Raw genomic sequence first — 18,494 nt, forward strand, 5'->3', positions numbered from 1 at the left:
TAGTTGCAGGTTGTACATGATGTACATTTGTAGCAGCCAGGTTTCTTCTCTTGTGTCAAAAAAGGAGGACTGATGAGGAGGCTGGAAATGTTGGTTTTTACTAATAAGTCTTTCAAATTCCTGCCTCTGCGATATGTAGGCATCAGCCTCTTGTTCCTAAAGATAGGTAAGTCCTTAACCCCTGCTACAATAGGCCACAAGCCAGTGTTTAAGACCATATGGTCGATTGTTATTGGCTCCCATACATTACCAGATTTTCATTCCAACCAGACAGATATCTGACAGATAACACAGGTCTGCAAAATTTAAGGTATTGAAAGCTTTTTTAATAATACTTTTATATTCTTAATTATACTCCTGCTTACATCAAGAAATAGTATATTAAAAAAAATTACCACATCACATTTACCTATAAGGGGGTTACATACATTTTTAAGAAAAAAAGAAGTTGAATTGCGTTTGACATATTTATTGAGAAACACTAAAACGTAGATGAGATCACGGTTTTTGTCTTAATAACATAAAAATAAAATCAAACAATAATGGAAACAAAACCATAATTATTGAAAAAATTGTTAATGTCTGGTTTTGTTTTTTTTGTCTTCAAACTTCGTTTTTTCGCTTATAAGCTCTTTCTATGTCGTCTGTATATAATCCAGCAGTAGTCAGCCATCATGCTGATGTCCAAACGACCCTGATATCATCTTTCTGCATCTTTAACGTGTTGGTGGAACCGTTCACCCTGTTCTTCACTGTAGTCTCCCCGATTATTTGGGAAATGCTGAATATGGGAATTCAAAAAAATTTACCTTTAAACTAGGGATGTGCAGGCTCGGTTTTACTCGGATTTACTTGGTTCTTATCGCCACTTTACCGCAAATTCGGATTTATTATATTGGCTATCCAAAACACATGATTGGCGATAGCCAATAAAATGCCGTTTAAAGATCCGAGTAAATCCGAGTAAAACCGAACCCGCTCACCCCTAACTCATATTGCAGCCAAGGTTTCTGTAACTATTAAGCATTTCCCTGATTTCTTTGTAGTCTGGATCTTTGACATTGCCTAAAAATTTTGAAATCACTTGTACTGTAAGTGTAAGAAAGTGGTGTGTACTGTGTGTGGTGGTAGGTAGGGGTTAAAATGAGCCGGCACAGGGCAAAACTGTGTTGCATCTGTTGTATTTGGTTCCACCTTCGCCAGGTCACCTTGTAGTTGTGTGTGTGCAATGTTCCTTTAGACAGTATGGGGTTTAGGCCCTTTGTAAATTTCAGCTCCAGGACTGTGTCCTCAATCTGGCACTATGACGAGAACTGAATTGCAACATTCTATACTACCAACTGAATTCATTTAAGTCCATGTTTTATAATGTAGGCAGAATACATTTATTACTTTAAAGAATATGAAAAAAATTACTAATTCATTAATACACGTTTTGCAGAAAAACGTGATGTGATATGCAAAATCGGGAGTCATTTTCGTGTTCAGAAGGCAAAAATCTAGAAGTATCACATAAATTTGTTTTAAAAAGCTTTTTCATCGCAGACCTGTGTAATTGTAGAGTGTGTGCCCAGCATGAGTCGCTTTCGTTCCTGTTTTTTGTTCATACTGTTTTTGCGAAGGCGCTGCAGACCCCTTGTGACGCCAAATAAAGGATGATGACAATAAAAAATGGTCACCATATCTGCTGGGTGTCAGGTTGCCAAATAAAATTTCTGTAAGTCTGACAGACATTTGATCTGTGAAACAAGAGGGGAGGGTACCGCACAGTAACTTAGATTATCTCGTATTATTATTGAAAAACAACCATCATGTATCTCATTGCTTGTATTGCTACCATACCATATTGTTGGTGGTGCTCCCAAAGCCCAAAATATACCATATACAAAGGAAAGAAGAGCAAGAAGGGCTTGTTGCTGGGCCACTCTTAAATCAAAATATACATAAAATATAACTTTTAATAATTAAAATTCAATAAATCTCCTTGCTAAACCTGAGTACATGGATATGGCGAAATATTCAAAAATTGTTGCGGATAATAAATCTCCTGTGCAGATATGCTGTAAGTTTGGAAATCCTGTGTTTCTGGCCAAATGACAAATGCTCAGGAAGAGTGACCCTGAGATTAGCAGGTTGTAAAATTGTACCATGTGACCACTAAGCTATGTTACCAATCTGTCCCAGTCCACTTCCTATATATTCCAACCTACTACACCTGGTATTCCCAGGTGGGCACCCATCCAAGTACTGACCAGGCCCAATACTGTACAGCTTCCAAGATCAGACTGGATTGGGCACATCCAGTACGGTAAGATTGTAGGTATTTCAAGGAAGTCTGGATGTCCTGGTGTACAATAGCAAAAGTGAATGTAGACTATCTCAATGAGGAGTCCTTTTTTTGACATTTGCATTACTCATTTTAATAAAGCGAAGTATTGCAAATGTGTACTTCAGTTATCTCACAGGTATAATATATTGCAGTCAAGATATCACATGTATAATCTGATGTTTATGAAGTCCATAAATATTCATCAAATTTATGATTTTAGTGGGATATTCAATATGAAACTTTAACCTCGCCGTCTAAAATTTTGCCGCACAACGGAGCTTTTGCCGGCCAAAAAGTATCGCGTGCGCCCCAGCTTATCCCCGTATTCAATATGAAAACGTCGAAAACGGGACCCAGCGATACTTGAATTGGCGAAAACAAATGGGAATTTTTTGGAAATAATTGTAGGACCCCCCTAAAGATGTCCAGACCTCGGGGCTCACTATGGGTACCCCCTTTTTTGCCTGCAGAAGAAAGTTGGGGGTTTTAAATAGCCGCAGCAGGTTGTTTTTTTTTTTTTTTCCCCCGACTTTGAAGAAATGATGCAGAAGAGCATTTAGCTTTTTTTTTTTTTTTCGTTTTTAAAAGTGGTGCCATCAAATTTGGGATACATGGAAATGGGTACTAGCATATTTTTAAGTCCCTAAAGTTATTTTTTTTTAAATTGTGCAAAAATGCACCTGCCGCTACTTTGCTCAATGAAAAAAACACCTGCCACATACTTGAGGACCCCACCAGAATTAATGTTGTTAGTTTGGCATTTTTTTTTTTTTATTATTTTTTTTTTATATATTTTCTCAACAAATTTTATTTTATTTTTTTAGGGTGTCCAGATTATTATTATTATTATTTTTTTTTTTTTGAACATTTCCTTTTAAGGGGACATTGCCAAAAGTACAGGCTATTTGTTATAAGCCTGCACCTCCAAACCCCAATTCTGCACTTTTTTTCACTTGCTGTAGTGATTTTGAAAAATTATCCCTGTTTTTTTTTAAAATGACCCTTGACCCCATTAAGGAATAAAAATGGGAATTCTTGGGAATATGCCTGGGATCCCCCTAAAGATGTCCAGACATAGGGGATCACTATGGGTACCCCTGTTTTTGCCTGCAAAATAAAGTCGGGTTTTTAAATAGCTTTGTCAGGTCTTTTTCCCTGCCGCGGCTATTAGAAACCCCGACTTCCTTCAGGAGATAAAAAATGAGGGTACCCATAGTGATCCCCCATGTCTACACATCTTTAGGGGGTCCCTAGAATATTTCCCGAAAATTACCGTTTTTGTCGAACTTGTAAAAAAAAAAAAAAAAAAAGCAGCAAACACAAAAAAAATGACCCCCCCCCCCCCCTCTGCAGGGACTAGTGCTGGTTTTAAATATAGGGGGCAAAAAAGACGTGGGGTACCCCCTATATTTAAGACCAGCACCAAACCCAACCGACCGGGGTGTAATGCCACAGCCCGGACACCCAATCACCGGGGCTCCAGGTCCAAAGCATTGCACCCCAAGTCGGTCAGCGCAAGCCGGTGATCTCGGGAGTCGGGGACCCCCCAAAAAAGGGTCCCCCCTCTCCCGAGCACCACAGGCTTACGCTGAAGCCTGGGGCTCATCCCCATACCCCTGGAGCGGTGGGTATGGGGGTAATAGGGGGGCCAAATGTCACACTATTGTACTTTACAGTGGAACTACAAGTGCCAGCATGCCTGCCATTTTGCACTTGTGGAACTACCAGTGCCAGCAGACATGCAGCACCTGTAATTTCACTGTAAAATAAATAGTTAAAAAAAGACAAAACACACACACACACCGTGTCCAGTATAAGTTTATTACACACACCTACCCATTCACACATACTTACCTATACCAGATGAATCTGTCCTCTTCAGTAGGATTTCCCAAAAACATGGCTCTGCAATAAAGATTTCATACTCCCCTACATCCAGCGCTGGTCTCCGCAGTAATCCATGGGTGTTTAAAAACAAAAAAACGAGTTACCCGATCCACGGAACACAGCTATCTGTATGTGTGTTGCCACACATACAGATAGCTCCCGAATGTCAGCTATCGGCACTTCACGGGCCTGCAAGGCACTGTAGAGCGCCGGCTGATTGGCTCCGGCAACTGACAGTTCCCACGTGGAGTGACTCGCCCACGTGGGAACTGTCAGTTGCTGGAGCCAATCAGCAGGCGCTCTACAATCAGCGCTGCCGCTGATTGGCTCTCTGGACTGCAATGCCCCGTGAAGTGCCGATAGCTGGCATTCGGGAGCTATGTGTAGCAACACACATACAGATGGCTGTGTTCCGTGGATTGGGTAACACTTTTTTTTTTTTGTTTTTAAGCACCCATGGATTATTGCGGAGACCAGCGCTGGATGTAGGTGAGTATGAAATCTTTCTTGCAGGGCCACTCATCATGGATTTCTACTTGACAAGGGGACCGAACATCTGGTATAGGTAAGTATGTGTGAATGGGTAGGTGTGTTTAATAAACTTATACTGGACACTGTGTTCTGTCTTTTTTTTTTTTTTTTTTTAACTATTTATTTTACAGTGAAGTTATGGGTGCCGCATGTCTGCTGGCACTTGTAGTTCCACTGTAAAGTACAATAGTGTTACATTATTTGGCCCCCCTATTATCCCCATACCCACCAAGCAAGGGGTATGGGGAAGAGCCCCAGGCTTCAGCGTAAGCCTGTGGTGCTCGGGAGAGGGGGGACCCTTTTTTGTGGGGGTCCCCATACTCCCCCGAGATCAACGGCTTGCGCTGACCGACTTGGCGTGTAAGGCTTTGGACCTGGAGCCCCGGTGATTGGGTCTCCAGGCTGTGGCATTACACCCCGGTCGGTTGGGTCTGGTGCTGGTCTTAAATGTAGGGGGTACCCCACGTCTTTTCTGCCCCCTATATTTAAAACTAGCACTAGCCCCTGCAGCCTGGTGTTGGTTTCTAAAATACTGTGGAACCCTACACATTTAGTTCCCCGTATTTTTAGAAACCACCACTGGCTGGCAAGCGTGGGGCTGGTTTGGCTTTTGGGGGGGACCTTATGTCATATTTATTTATTTTTTTTGTAAATTTTTACAACTTTTTGTTCACGGGTTCAACTAAAACGGGAATTTTCGGGAAATATTCTAGGGACCCCCCCTAAAGATGTGTAGACATGGGGGATCACTATGGGTACCCCCATTTTTAACTACTGAAGGAAGTCGGGGTTTCTAATAGCCGCGGCAAGTGCATAAATGCAACTTTGAAAAAAATGATGCAGAAGAGCATTTAGAATTTTTTTTGGGGGAAAAATAACTGTGCCCAGCAAATTTGGGGTACTTGAAAATCTGGGGTATTTTAAAGTTGCTAAAGTCACTTGAAAAAATCGTGAAAAACCCACCTGCCGCAAGCAGCTGCAATGAAAAAAACACCTGGGGCATACTTGGGGACCCCCACAGAGTCAAGTTTGCTATTTTTTTACTTTGTCCCCCAACATTTTTTTTTTGGCCCCCAAATTCAAAGTGCTTTTTTTCGGGTGTCCCATTTTTTTTTATTTTTTTTTTACACAGATCGTTTCAAGGGGTCATTCTGAAGGGTGCAGGCTATTTTTTTTAAGCCTGCACCCCTAAACCCCAATTCTGCACTTTTTTTCGCCACCTATTCAGTGGTGAAAAGTTATGCCCGTTTTTATTGGATACGGTGTAAAACCAAAACCTCCGAAAATGACGTCATCGGTGCGAAAACATCGCAAAAACTGAGTTTTCGCTCCATGTTGAATACCCCTCATAGTGTGTATAGAGATGGATACATAACCATCATAAAGGATACCAATACACATTGACCCGCAAGGGTATGTCTGTTAGTGATTTTACAACATATATCAGACAGGACTGTTATAATTGTGGAGTATGAGTGTCACACCTAGCGACTGTGTTATGTATATTAGATTACCCCTATATGTTCATGAGGCCTCTACAGAGTTGCAGGTGTAAACCTATATTTGTCCACAATTGATACATTCAATTATTGTTGGAAACTCATGAAAACCGTCCAGCTGTTATTACCATGCCTTAGTAATCTCACTACTTCCTGGTGAGTTCCTATATGGTGTAGTGGTTGATCTCAGTATAGCTATATCAGCTGTAGAATAATAAAGAAACTTTAATCAGTTCCTGAGAGAAAGTGGCACCAGTACACCCTGGGGTGTGAGCATGAATAGTATATCAAAAAATGATACAGACAAATACAAAGATTAACACAGAGAAAAAAATCACTCTCAATCAACATATTGTTTTGAATAACAAGGCAGGGTACACCATAGACTGCAGCAGACAGGATAAAGTCTATCAGGGGTATTCAATATGGGTGCGATAACATCGTTTTTGCGTTAATATCGGAGGTATGACGTCATTATCGCAGGTTTTACTTTTACACCGTATTCAATTTCAAAGACTTATCGCAGTTTTGAAAAGTCTTTGATAAAAAACGGGGATAACTTTTCACCATTGAATAGTTGTCGAAAAAAAGTGCAGAATTGGGGTTTAGGGGTGCAGGCTTAAAAAAAAATAGCCTGCAGCCCTGGGAATTACATTTAAAAAGAACTGTCAAAAAAACGTAAAAAAAAAAAAAAATAGGGACACCCCAAAAAATTAATTTAAAAATTGGGAAATAGGTTCAGGGCTATTCTGCAAGTATGCGGCAGGTGTTTTGAAGAATAGAATTATAGCGGCAGGTGCACAAATGCAGAATTTTTAAAAACTTACTTTAGGGACATAAAAATATGCTATTACCCATTGTCATGTACCCCAAATTTGATGGGACCACTTAAAAAAACGAAAAAAATAACCTAAGTGCTCTTCTGCATCACTTCTTCAATTTCGGAAAAAATACACCTGCTGCGGCTATTTAAATCCCCGACTTTCAATTAAAGGCTGAAACGGGGGTACCCATAGTGATCCCCCATGTTTTTACTACTTTAGGGGGGTCTTGCAATTTTTTAAGGAAAAATTCGTAACTTTACGCAAATCCAACTTCGGAGTTTCCCGTTTTTGTTAATTTTATATTGAATACGGGTATAAGCGGGAGCGCGCCCGATACTTTAACGCAGGTAAAAACTCCGATATGAAACGTTAACTTCGACAGTGAAGTTAACGTTTCATATTGAATACCCCTCTTTGTTACTTCCACATAATGGTGGAGTCATAAGTTTCAACACTGAGCAGATTAAGTTGAAAAAATTATATATGTATCCATATACACTGGGAGCGCTGTAATAGCGCAAGTTGTCTCACACACAAGATATATCACTTACCAGTTACACTGACACGGCGGTCAGGTAGCTGATATTTACTCATCATTGTGAGGTCACATATACAGCACCAAGCAGATCGAACTGCAGAGAGGATGTGTATGGCACTATAATAGCACAGAAAGTCTCAGGCACAGATTGTGTCTTATCAGCTGCACTGACATGGCGGTCAGGCAGCGGATATGCATACATGTGTGTGTATAGTGCTATGATAGCGCGGAGTGTCACACATAGATTGTGTCACTCTGCAGCTGCACTGACACGGCGGTCAGGCAGCTGATATACATACGTGTCGGGGTCACAAGGTTCGGGGTCCGGCCTGTGCACTGACCAGACCTCCGTCAGTGTGTAGTGTGGACGTGCGTTTTGCCTAGTAAGGTGGCTTGTTCACCTCTCCATTTCCGCATCTCATATGGGTGGTGCTTTTAGCTCCGTTTTCTCCTCCTTCTCATGAATATTCAGAGGGGCGTTGCATCTGACACCATTGGACAGAGGGAGATCTATGACAGGCGGGCCCCGCCTCTAATGCTTCTTGTGCATTTGTCATTTGGCCAGAAACACAGGATTTCCAAACTTCCAGCATATCTGCACAGGCGATTTATTATCCGCAACAATTTTTTAATATTTCGCCATATCCATATACTCAGGTTTATCAAGGAGATTTATTGAATTTGAATCATATTATTAAAAATTATATTTTGAGACATTTTATCTGACTGTGTATGCCCAGCATTAGATTACTATCCAGACTGATACAGGTAGTGCGCATTACTCTATAGAGTGTAACACCCTATCTACAGTAATCACTGTTTTGGTCGGATTTTCTCGTGTATGGGCTTAGGGGAATTGCTTCCTTCACCTTTTATTATATTTCTTATCATTCAGTAGTTACAGCCATATTTTATATAAGCTATGTACTGTACATGTTTGCAGCAGGTTTTTTAAACTTTGAATAAAAGTTTTATAATCAACTTCTCTGTTCTAGTTTTCTAGACAAAATCGATATTGTGCAACAGAATGATTACACACCAACTGATCAGGTGAGTAGATGTACAACTCGTATGCTTGAATCACAGAGCTGGATCTTGGGAGGGGGAGAGGGGGGGGCTTGTATGTAGGTGTAGATTTACAGATGGATAGATATAGAGTGGCACACTATTTTATTATAGTAGAATAAGGTATGATGCTGGTGAGTGTGTTCTCTTTTTGCTTTACATAATAGATGCAGTAAAATATTCTCTCTGTATGGTAATGCATGGAGCTGACCACGAATATTTTTAAATATTGATCTAAATATTTCTAAATGTTATTCTGTTACCTGAGGGTGTGAGGAGAAATCTAAAGTGCTAGCCGCGAGGTTGTGTTCCAGCTTAGCGTGGCGCTAATAGCCTTGCGGCCGACACTTTAGTCCGAGAATGCCGGTTCCCACGACTAAACACTTTACTTTAGTCAAGAGAATCAGCATTCTCTGACTTAATTCAGCGTGCTGAATTGAATAGCTCCGGGACCAACTTCCCGGCACTATTCAACTCCCGATGAATTGAATCGCCCCCTTAATGTCTGACTAGAATACTGCATGGGTTCTGTGCCAGCTTTACAAGGCTGACTCAAATCACTGTCAAGGTTCTACTTGTAGAGCTACCGAAGAGTTGTGTTCCCCAGTGCTGTGAGAAACTAAAAAAATACTTGTTGTTGTTCTAGGATTTGCTACGATGCAGAGTCCTGACATCAGGAATATTTGAAACAAAGTTTCAGGTTGACAAAGTAAACTTTCAGTAAGTATGGCAAATCTGTTCTAGACTGTCACAAGGGTGCAGGATCAGAGTCTATTAAAGTATCTGTAGATGCAGTGAAATGTATGCTCTTAGGTTGCTTTCTCAGATTTGAAAAATGAATTATCTACATTTTGATGCATAAAGGATTTTTGTTTAGTCATGGGTTACTTGGCTTCATAGATTGAATTATTTTTTTAAATATGCTTAATATCTCTTTATAGTATGTTTGATGTTGGCGGTCAACGTGATGAACGCAGGAAATGGATCCAGTGCTTTAATGGTAAGACCTGAAGGGTTAAAACTTATGATGTAAAATACTAACTCTGGGCATTGGGTGTGTTTTTTTTTGTTTGTTTTGTTTTAACATTTCTTTAAACTTATGGAGCATACACAGTCAGATTTGTCAGATTTTTGACTGCATTAAACTGAATGGAATCGTCCAAGTCTGACTGCAAACACATCAGATGTCGGATATCGTTATCTGACCATCGGGAACGCGCATCGTTCAAATCGTTCATCTGACAGATTTGTCAGATATGTCAGATTTTCCTTCAGATATGAACGACTGAACGATTTTTAAATCGTTATCGTTCAGATCTGAAGGAAAAAATCTGACCGTGTTTATGCACCATTAAAGGCTTAATAAATTTGTCCTGGTAGAAGGCTTCAACCAAATTTATTCAGTCAAAGAATTGTAACTACCCTGTGTCCACTTGCAACTATACCCAAAAATATAAACTCAACTGTTCTAAGGTTCTACAGTTTACAGATTTGCGTGAGGTGTTAAACACCTGATGTCTAACTGTGACCAAGGTGGAGGAGGGATTTAAGTCACTGTAGTCTGGTGTTTCATTGTCCTTCGTTGTTTTTTTTACTGTGCAGTTTTTTTCCCCATTTTATATACTTTGTGGCTTAAGATTCCTTTTATGTTTCAGATGTGACAGCGATTATATTTGTGGTTGCCAGCAGCAGCTATAATATGGTTATTCGGGAGGACAATCAGACCAACAGGCTCCAGGAAGCGCTAAACCTCTTCAAGAGCATCTGGAACAATAGGTACAACACATTTCTTAAAAAGAAAATCAAATTGGGAAGCTAAATCTCTTGGTCAGCAAAAATGATAGCTGGTTCTCTGCTTTTGTTGCTTCCTTTTTACATCGGGCTAAGTAAAGTTGTCAGGTCCTCCTCCATTCACTAGTTCCTAGTAGTGAAAGTGACTGGATCTACAATACTCTTGTCACCACTGGTTTCGACCACAAAATGCTCTGCTCTGTGTAGATGATGGATGAGACCTTAATATTTACCAACCGATTTTTATAAACAGGTGGCTACGGACCATTTCAGTCATTCTCTTCTTGAATAAACAAGATCTACTTGCCGAGAAGGTTTTGGCTGGAAAATCTAAAATAGAGGACTACTTTCCAGAGTTTGCTCGTTATACTACCCCAGATGATGGTAGGTATTCATATCTTTCTCGGGTTTGTTATAAAAGATCTATTTTAAAAAGATAGACAATGTCTAGAAGACCCCAAATGGTAGACCGTCAATAGGTAGAGATTGTAAGAGATTGCAGATAATTCACAAAATGCACATTATGAAGACAGTGTGTCACTACAAAATTCAACAAATTTCCATTTTCAATGGCCTCCATAACTGCTGAGAAGTTTAGGGTATTTTTCACACCTAAAATACTGCTCAGTTTAGCCTATTACTGTTTTCTCCATTCCAATTTTCTCACATTTTTGTACTCTCCCACCCCACACTACAGTACAAAATAAAGTAAGCCCATTTAATTTGACTTCTCTCAATTTTGCTACCCAGGCGAAACAGCATTTTTATTGCACTTTTGTAAATTAAATTAAACTTTTTTTTTTTTTTCTCCATAGCAACTCCAGAACTCGGGGAGGACCCCAGAGTCACAAGGGCCAAGTATTTTATTAGAGATGAATTTCTTGTAAGTATTACGCTTTTATATTTGTACTGTGTTTGACTTGACCTAGTCTTGGATTTTCTTGGTGTGGGAAGGGTGCATTTGGCAGGTCCTGACCAGTAGTAATAGTAGATTAAAAGTGTTCTAGATCTTATGGATTCTTGTATTTCTAATTTATTACCTTCAAATACAGCCTACTCCCTCAATATAGTCTTTTGAAGGAATGTGTTTAAAAAACTTAATCTATTTCTGATAACCTAAACATTTCCTGACCTCTACAACATCATTGTGTGACACTAGCACACTTTTCGTTGTAAGGCATTCACACTTTTGTAAGAATGTTACACACTTATGCACAGTGTGCAAAAATCTACTTCATTGCTAGTTTACTGTGTAGACAAATGTGATTGGACATTGATAGCAAATAGATAAGATTTTATTGATGTCAGTACTTTGCAATAATCACTGCACGTGGTGGACCTACAGACACCCTTCTTTGTCAACTGTCCACAAGTTCCTGGACAACACCAAGCAATGTGTTTTGCCCTTCATTACGGATCACAACTGTGATTACTTGCGCAAATGACCGATTGTTGCGCATGCATCGCAGTGCACATGCGTGAAGGCTTCACTGCGATATTCATATTACATAAGTAGTGCCCCCAAACAAGTCATCTTTTCTTCTCTGATCTAATTGATTATATATACTCTATACAAGATGTTTTCTGGTGTTTGCACACTTAAGCAAAAAATATTTAATTACCTTTGCACAGGACATCTGTCCCCTCCATCTAAAGTGGTAAGTTTTAGGAATGTAAGTACAAGTTCTGCTTGGCTCTCACTATGAGGCACACACTTATTATATTACTGGCTAAACATATACTCCTCTCTTCCACAGAGAATCAGTACAGCAAGCGGGGATGGGCGGCACTACTGTTATCCTCACTTTACGTGTGCAGTGGATACGGAAAATATTCGCAGGGTTTTTAATGATTGTCGGGACATTATCCAAAGGATGCACCTCCGTCAGTACGAACTGTTGTGATGGAGAGATTCTCAATTATAAATATATATATATTTTTTTTTTCCTCCTCCCTGGACTCTTTAATTCAATTTAAAAAGAAAAAATGAAACTACAAAGATCCTACACAACAACAAAAATTAATCTGGAGAAAGGGGGTGGTAAAACGACACACCCATCAAGGGATGGAAAACTGTGTGCATTCTCCCTCTCCAGCTTGCACCTGTTTTGCTGGTTTCCTTACTGCTGGACAATTGTGGAACTGTTGGCTTGCTGACCTTCACTCCCTCTGCCCTGAAACAGCACGGGTGGGCACCAATGTACCCTTGACTGGACTACCCCATCCCCAGAATGCCAACATTAATGCAGTGCGTGTGGAGGATTTTGACTTCATATAATGTATTCACATGCATCTGGAAGAGGGACTGTGCAATGGGCTTGGAGACTGTACTGATTATTTCCTCCCCTCAATAATAATGGCCTAATTTTATCCTTTTGACCCTCACCCATTATATCAACTTTGTATCCCTGCACTGCATTGCTGACCGCCGACTGAAAGGACACTCGACTCTCGACTGTAATATTGTGGCTTCATATTACGGAGCTAGGAGGCTCCCTGCCATCACTGGGTGGGCAGCGGCAAGAGATTTTATGCCTTTAACAAGGGTGCCATTATTTTTTCTTTTTTTATTTTTAGAAAAAAAAAAACAATAAATACTTGGATATGAATTTCAACATATCAATGTATTTATTTCCAAAAAAATCCTGGACATTTGTGCTCTGAGTTAGTCATGCATCATTTTTTTTTTTTCTATCCCCTCTTTGTCTTTTAAATGATCTTGTGTGATCTTTAATTCTTCAATTCTGAGCAAAATGTTAGATCTCTGTCCTCACAAACATGATCACTCCCTTTCCTTCTGTACAACACCCCCCTCACTTTCTTTTCATGGTTTTTGTTTTTATTTTACTGCTGGATTATTCTTTGTACAGAATGTAAAATGTATTATTTTGTACAACTTTATTGAAAAAAAAAAATAACTTGTAGAAGATCTTTGTGCCTTGATTTTGGCTGTGCCCTGTACAATGAGCTAAGATGTAAGGATGTCAAATTACTCTGTACAGCAATGTCACCTATTTCTCCTGCCCCTTTTTCCTTCCTTCCTGTGTTCCTTCAACATAGGGCAAATCGATCTGTAGTACTAGTTATTTTTTTTTCTTCCTGGTTTACAAAAAGGAAAAAAAGCTGTTTAGTAAAAAAAAAAAAATTACAAAATGTACAAATGTTGCAAATTAACCACTTTAAAAGTGGGTCTTCATGATGTGACCCACTGTGGCTTCATCGTGCTTTTAACTTTTAGCTTGAACTCATTTAAACCTCTATCCAAATGCAAGAACCTGGCTTGTTTCTACATAAACCAAATTTTGCTACAAATAAGTGCTAGTCCTCTTTATCCTTTAAAAGACTTTATAATACGTTGGCAGGCCACCAGAATTCCTGGAACTTATATATACTGGTGACTTAGATGTATCTAGGCCCTAGCGTACTGTTGGCCAATTTTTTCATGAATTTTGTTGTTCCCTCAAAATGGCTGTGTAGTTTACCCCCACTGTATCTACTCCTATTCTGGTAAGGGCAAGATTAACTAAGCAACAAGTTTGCTGGGGTTTAGAATCTGATGGCACGTGCTGAGATTGATTGGTTAGCAGCCAAAAACACTGAATTTACTAAAAGCAGTTTTGACCTTCTATAATGAACCTGTTGTTACTACCCATCATTTTCTAAACTCTGTTCTGCATCCCTTCCTGTAAGAACCAGCCTGTCATTTGATCGCATTTGACCCATTTGCCACGCACAAGGGGCGGTTGGGGTGGGGTTAATATTTTATAAAGAATAGAATTAATACTTCCCTAGTGCACTACAGGTCCCAGTTTGTCCTGTCTTGCCCAATTTAATTGGGTGCCAGGAATGCTGGCACTTGGAAAACCTGCAGTTCACGTGTGTAAAAAATAAATTATAAATAATCTCTATATCCAGTTATTTTATATAGCGCACACATTCTGCAGCGCTTTACAGAGAATACTTGTCCATTCACATCAGTCCCTGCCCCCGTGGAGCTTACATTCTAAATTGACTACCACATGCTCACACACTTACACACTAGGGTTAATTTTGTTGGTACCCAGTTAGCCTACCTGTATATTTTTGGAGTGTGGGAAGAAACCAGAGCACCCGGAGGATGCCCACGCAAGCACAGGGAGATTATACAAACTCTGCCCAGTTAAGGCCATAGTGGGAAGTAAACCCACAACCTCAGTGCTGTAAGGCAGTAATGCTAACCATTACACCATCTGTGCTGCCTCTATATATAGATTGAGATAGATAGATTAATTTTTTTAGTACACACTCAAATCCATATGATAAAGGTTCTCTTGCCACTAAAAACTAACCACATCTTGGGTGCGCTGCTGAAAGCTGTTGGTCTCAGATGTTAGGTCTGTCTCCCTGTATACTTCTCCCTTGGGTCAGGTATATAGTAGCACTCTATATCCTACCAATACTCCTGAGGGGGCTGGTCAGTTGATTGTGTCCATTTGCATTTAGCATTTGATTATATGTATGCATTGTATGTTACTGTGATGCTAGCTGCTGTATTTATACTGCCTTTTTGTTTTCAAAACTGTCAGATATATCTATCACTGTTTCTCCTCATCCCTCTGAAGGTGTGTGGGGTTTTTCATTTAAAGTCTCATTGCATTTATACTCTATACCTGTTACACATTACTGTGTCTAAAGGTAAAGGAGAGAAGGATGATTTCCCTGTGCTAAAATCATGTAAATCCTGTTTTGCAGGCCTGTCTGAACAGGACTTTGTGCAAGATGGGTTGTATAGTGTCGTAAACAGCCACCTTTTCTATCTTGTACACCTGTACCAGCACAAGAACCACCCTGGGTGGCCTCTTGGTCTCAGGTGTTATCGCATTTTGTGGACAGGACAGCGCAGCATCACGTGCTCTTGCCACAATATTGCTACCTGCTATGGGGTACCCACAGCATTTGCATCCTTCTATGTATGTGCCCCCATGAATCCCTGTTGGTTTGATTCTTCTGCTCACTCTAGTCAGAGTATACTGCCGTCTAGAGCCTCTCAGCAAGTGGTGCAGGTGAATAGACCAGTGGCAGTAAAACGGGCATAAGAGAGGTTCTCTTCAGACATTGCCTCAGGATTCTGACTCAACCTCCTCATCCCACTCTGATACTCAGAGTTTGGGGTATTGCTCAGTGAAAGAAGACCATCAATCCTCTGTGGATGTCCCCTCTGGTGAGAGCGGTTAGATCTGTCCTCAGATTTCGGCGGAATCTTCTCTTCCTCTATACTAAGACTCCGGTCTTAGGCGTCAGGTGGCTAAAGATTATTTTTCTCAGTCTGAACAACAGACGAATCTCATGTCTGCAGCATGGTGCACTCCAAATAAGCATTTCTACTTCAGGGTTCATAGAAGGTCCACAGGAAACCTTTGGGTATAGGTGATGGCGAAGACATCCAGGCACCATGCAGTTAAATAATTTTCTCCCATGATGCAACGGGGCCTCCCTCTATACCCTGTCCCCGGGCCGGAGACTCCTCAGTTTCGTTTGGTGCCCGGCTGGAGTTGGGTCACTGTATTGTAGTGGGACTGTTACTAACAGCCCTGAAAATTTTAAGTTTTTCCTAAGTGCGGTCAGCGTGAACAGTCCAGTGGGAGCTCGCGCGGCCGCATCATCACCCCGCTGGTGCTGAGACGTCGGTACTGATCCGTACTTCTCGACGGGCCTCAGGGGTCTTGGCTAGCAGGGACCCCGAAGGATTCCTAGACTGCAGCCGGACACTACGGGGTGTAGGTAAGCGACAAGCACTGTGGTGGTGCGTGCCGAGACAGTCTTTTTAATCCAGGGTTGGGGAACACCTTGGGGATAACAGCAAGTGTGGCCAGGCACTTAGTCCTGCGTCCACACTAAGCCGCTTCTGCGGAACACTCCAGCATCCCAGGGGTTAAATGCTGGCCAGGGAAGGCAGCCTTCCCGATCTAACAGCCGGCTCCTCCCTGCTGCTGAACACGCCTTTCCACTGTGGTATGGCTTGATCTGTGATAGCTTCCTGTTTCTGGCTCCACCTCCCCATGAGTTCTTCGATCATTCTCCTGGCTGTGTCGCTGATCTCCACAAGCAGTGCGGAGTACGGGTCACTCTACATACCTTTCCTCTGGTTGGTGGTCAGTGTATGTAGCACTTTTATTCTACTAGACGTTAAGTCTCTGTAGTTGACTTAAGTGCAGGTATTATTGTTTTCTGCATTTGTGACTATGCTAGCTCTCTGTCTCTTTTTTCCAGGCTAAAAAGATCATTCTCTTGTTGCTATCCCTGTACCTATTCCTCTCTTCTGAAAATGCCATAAGTGCAGGTGTGGCATAAGTCGCAGCTGAGACTCAGTCTCTGTTAAGCGATCCTCTTTACTATGTCTGGCAGTGAGAGTGATATGACTAAGTTCACCCCTATTAAACTGCTCTGTAAAAAATGTACAGCGGTGTTAGGGGCAGGGGACATAGCCTCTGAGGAGTTATGTTTCCTGTGTTGCACTGCCCCGGGTCCCATAGAATCCTCAATCGTTCAGCAGGAGCCGCCATGGAAGTACTTTGCAAAAGCACTAACAACCATTGCAGGGTGTTTAGCAGGCCCTCCTATGTGTCCACAGTTCAGTTTTCAACAGCAGCACCTTTTGCCAGCACAAAACCTGCTGCAACCTCCTACACCTTCACAGGTGTTACCCCCGCAGTGGGTTAATACAGTTCCTGCTATATTGCAGTAAAAGCAGCCCTGATCACAGAGGAGGATGAGCCTCCTGCGCCTAGGCATGCATATTTCATGAAAGAAAAGGTGACATTCCCATTGTCTGTTCAATTGGTGAATCACTTGGAGGTAGCTTGGAAAACGCCTGGAAAGCGCTAACAACCGCAGAAGCGTCTAGTCCCTGCTTACCCTTTTGCTCAGTATTACTTTTCCAAATGGGAGACTCCACAGGTGGTGGATTCCCATGTCACGCGCTTGGTAAGAAGCGTGATGCTTCCTATGCCCATGTCGTTCCTGAAGGATGTTACAGATAGGAAGGTAGAGGTATGCCTTAAATCTGTTTATTCCCTTTCGGGGGCTGCGTGCATACCAGCTATGGCCATTTGCTGGGTAGCTCGGGCCATGGAATGTTGGGCTAATAGCCTTGAAACATCCTTGGCCTCTAATGCTACCAGGGAACAGCTGCATCTGGTGGGAAATCTCAGAGATTTGTCTACCTATATAAATGAGGCAGCTTTGGATATTGGCCTTCTAAATGCCAGGGTTTCTTCGGCGGCCATTGCGGCTCACCGTTCTCTGTGGCTCCATTCTTGGAGAGCTGATGCGGAATCCACGAAGGGGTTGGAATGTTTGCCTTATGATGGTAAAGTCTTGTTTGGACCTGATCTGAACAAGATTGTGAATACCTGAGCAGCAGCTAAGTTGGTTTGTCTGACTTCTGCTTCGGCCTTTTCGGGGGTTCGGACTTCATCCTTTTCGGACCTAACGGACCCCAGGTAAGGCTAGAACTCAGTCCTTTCCCAGGCCATCTACCACCAAGAAATCTGCCAGGTCTAAGAAGCAGCCCTGGAGTACCAGACGTCCGGCTGCCAAGCCTTATAACAAGCCCTCCACTTGACTGGACGGGCCTCCTCCTGCGGGACCCCAGGGTGGGAGGCCGACTTCTTTAGTTCGCCCAGTACTGGTGTCAAACTACCACGGATTCCTGGGTGAAGGAAGTGGTCTCTCTGGGGTACGCCCTCTACTTCCGCAGAAGGCCTCCCCATCAGTTCTTTTGCACAGGGGTTGCGAAGAACCCGGACAAGGATTTGGCTATTTAACAGGTGGTACAATCCATGCTACAGGCAAGAGTCATTGTATCGGTCCTGATGTCCCAAAGAGGAACATTATTATTCCAGCCTTTTTCTAGTTCAGAAGCCAAACTGTTCTTGCCTTCCTATTCTCAATCTCAGGTCCCTGAACAAATTGCTCAGGGTACCCAGGTTCAGAATGGAAACCCTACGCTCAGTTATACTGGCTATGGAACCTGGGGATTTTATGGTATC

The 18,494-nt window shown here is 41.6% G+C and overlaps 1 protein-coding gene and 1 pseudogene across 2 annotated transcripts in view; one reads left to right on the top strand and one right to left on the bottom strand.

The window, feature by feature from the left end:
• Positions 1–14,182, top strand: part of GNAS (GNAS complex locus) — a 250,293-nt gene extending 236,111 nt beyond the window's left edge. The window contains exons 6-12 of one of the 2 annotated variants that reach the window (XM_088442481.1): positions 8,604–8,658; positions 9,320–9,393; positions 9,615–9,673; positions 10,329–10,449; positions 10,718–10,848; positions 11,280–11,347; positions 12,222–14,182. In XM_088442481.1, coding sequence (XP_088298607.1) covers positions 8,604–8,658; positions 9,320–9,393; positions 9,615–9,673; positions 10,329–10,449; positions 10,718–10,848; positions 11,280–11,347; positions 12,222–12,368 — 655 coding nt within the window. In that variant the 3' untranslated portion in view covers positions 12,369–14,182. The remainder of the gene's footprint in view (positions 1–8,603; positions 8,659–9,319; positions 9,394–9,614; positions 9,674–10,328; positions 10,450–10,717; positions 10,849–11,279; positions 11,348–12,221) is intronic. The other variant, XM_088442489.1, reaches the window with a different exon arrangement.
• On the bottom strand, positions 2,204–2,322 carry LOC148540656 (5S ribosomal RNA; annotated as a pseudogene).
• Positions 14,183–18,494: the final 4,312 nt, after the last annotated feature.

Source organism: Taudactylus pleione, unplaced genomic scaffold, assembly GCF_031769625.1.
Source record: "Taudactylus pleione unplaced genomic scaffold, aTauple2 ptg000018l, whole genome shotgun sequence".
NCBI lineage: Eukaryota > Metazoa > Chordata > Amphibia > Anura > Myobatrachidae > Taudactylus > Taudactylus pleione.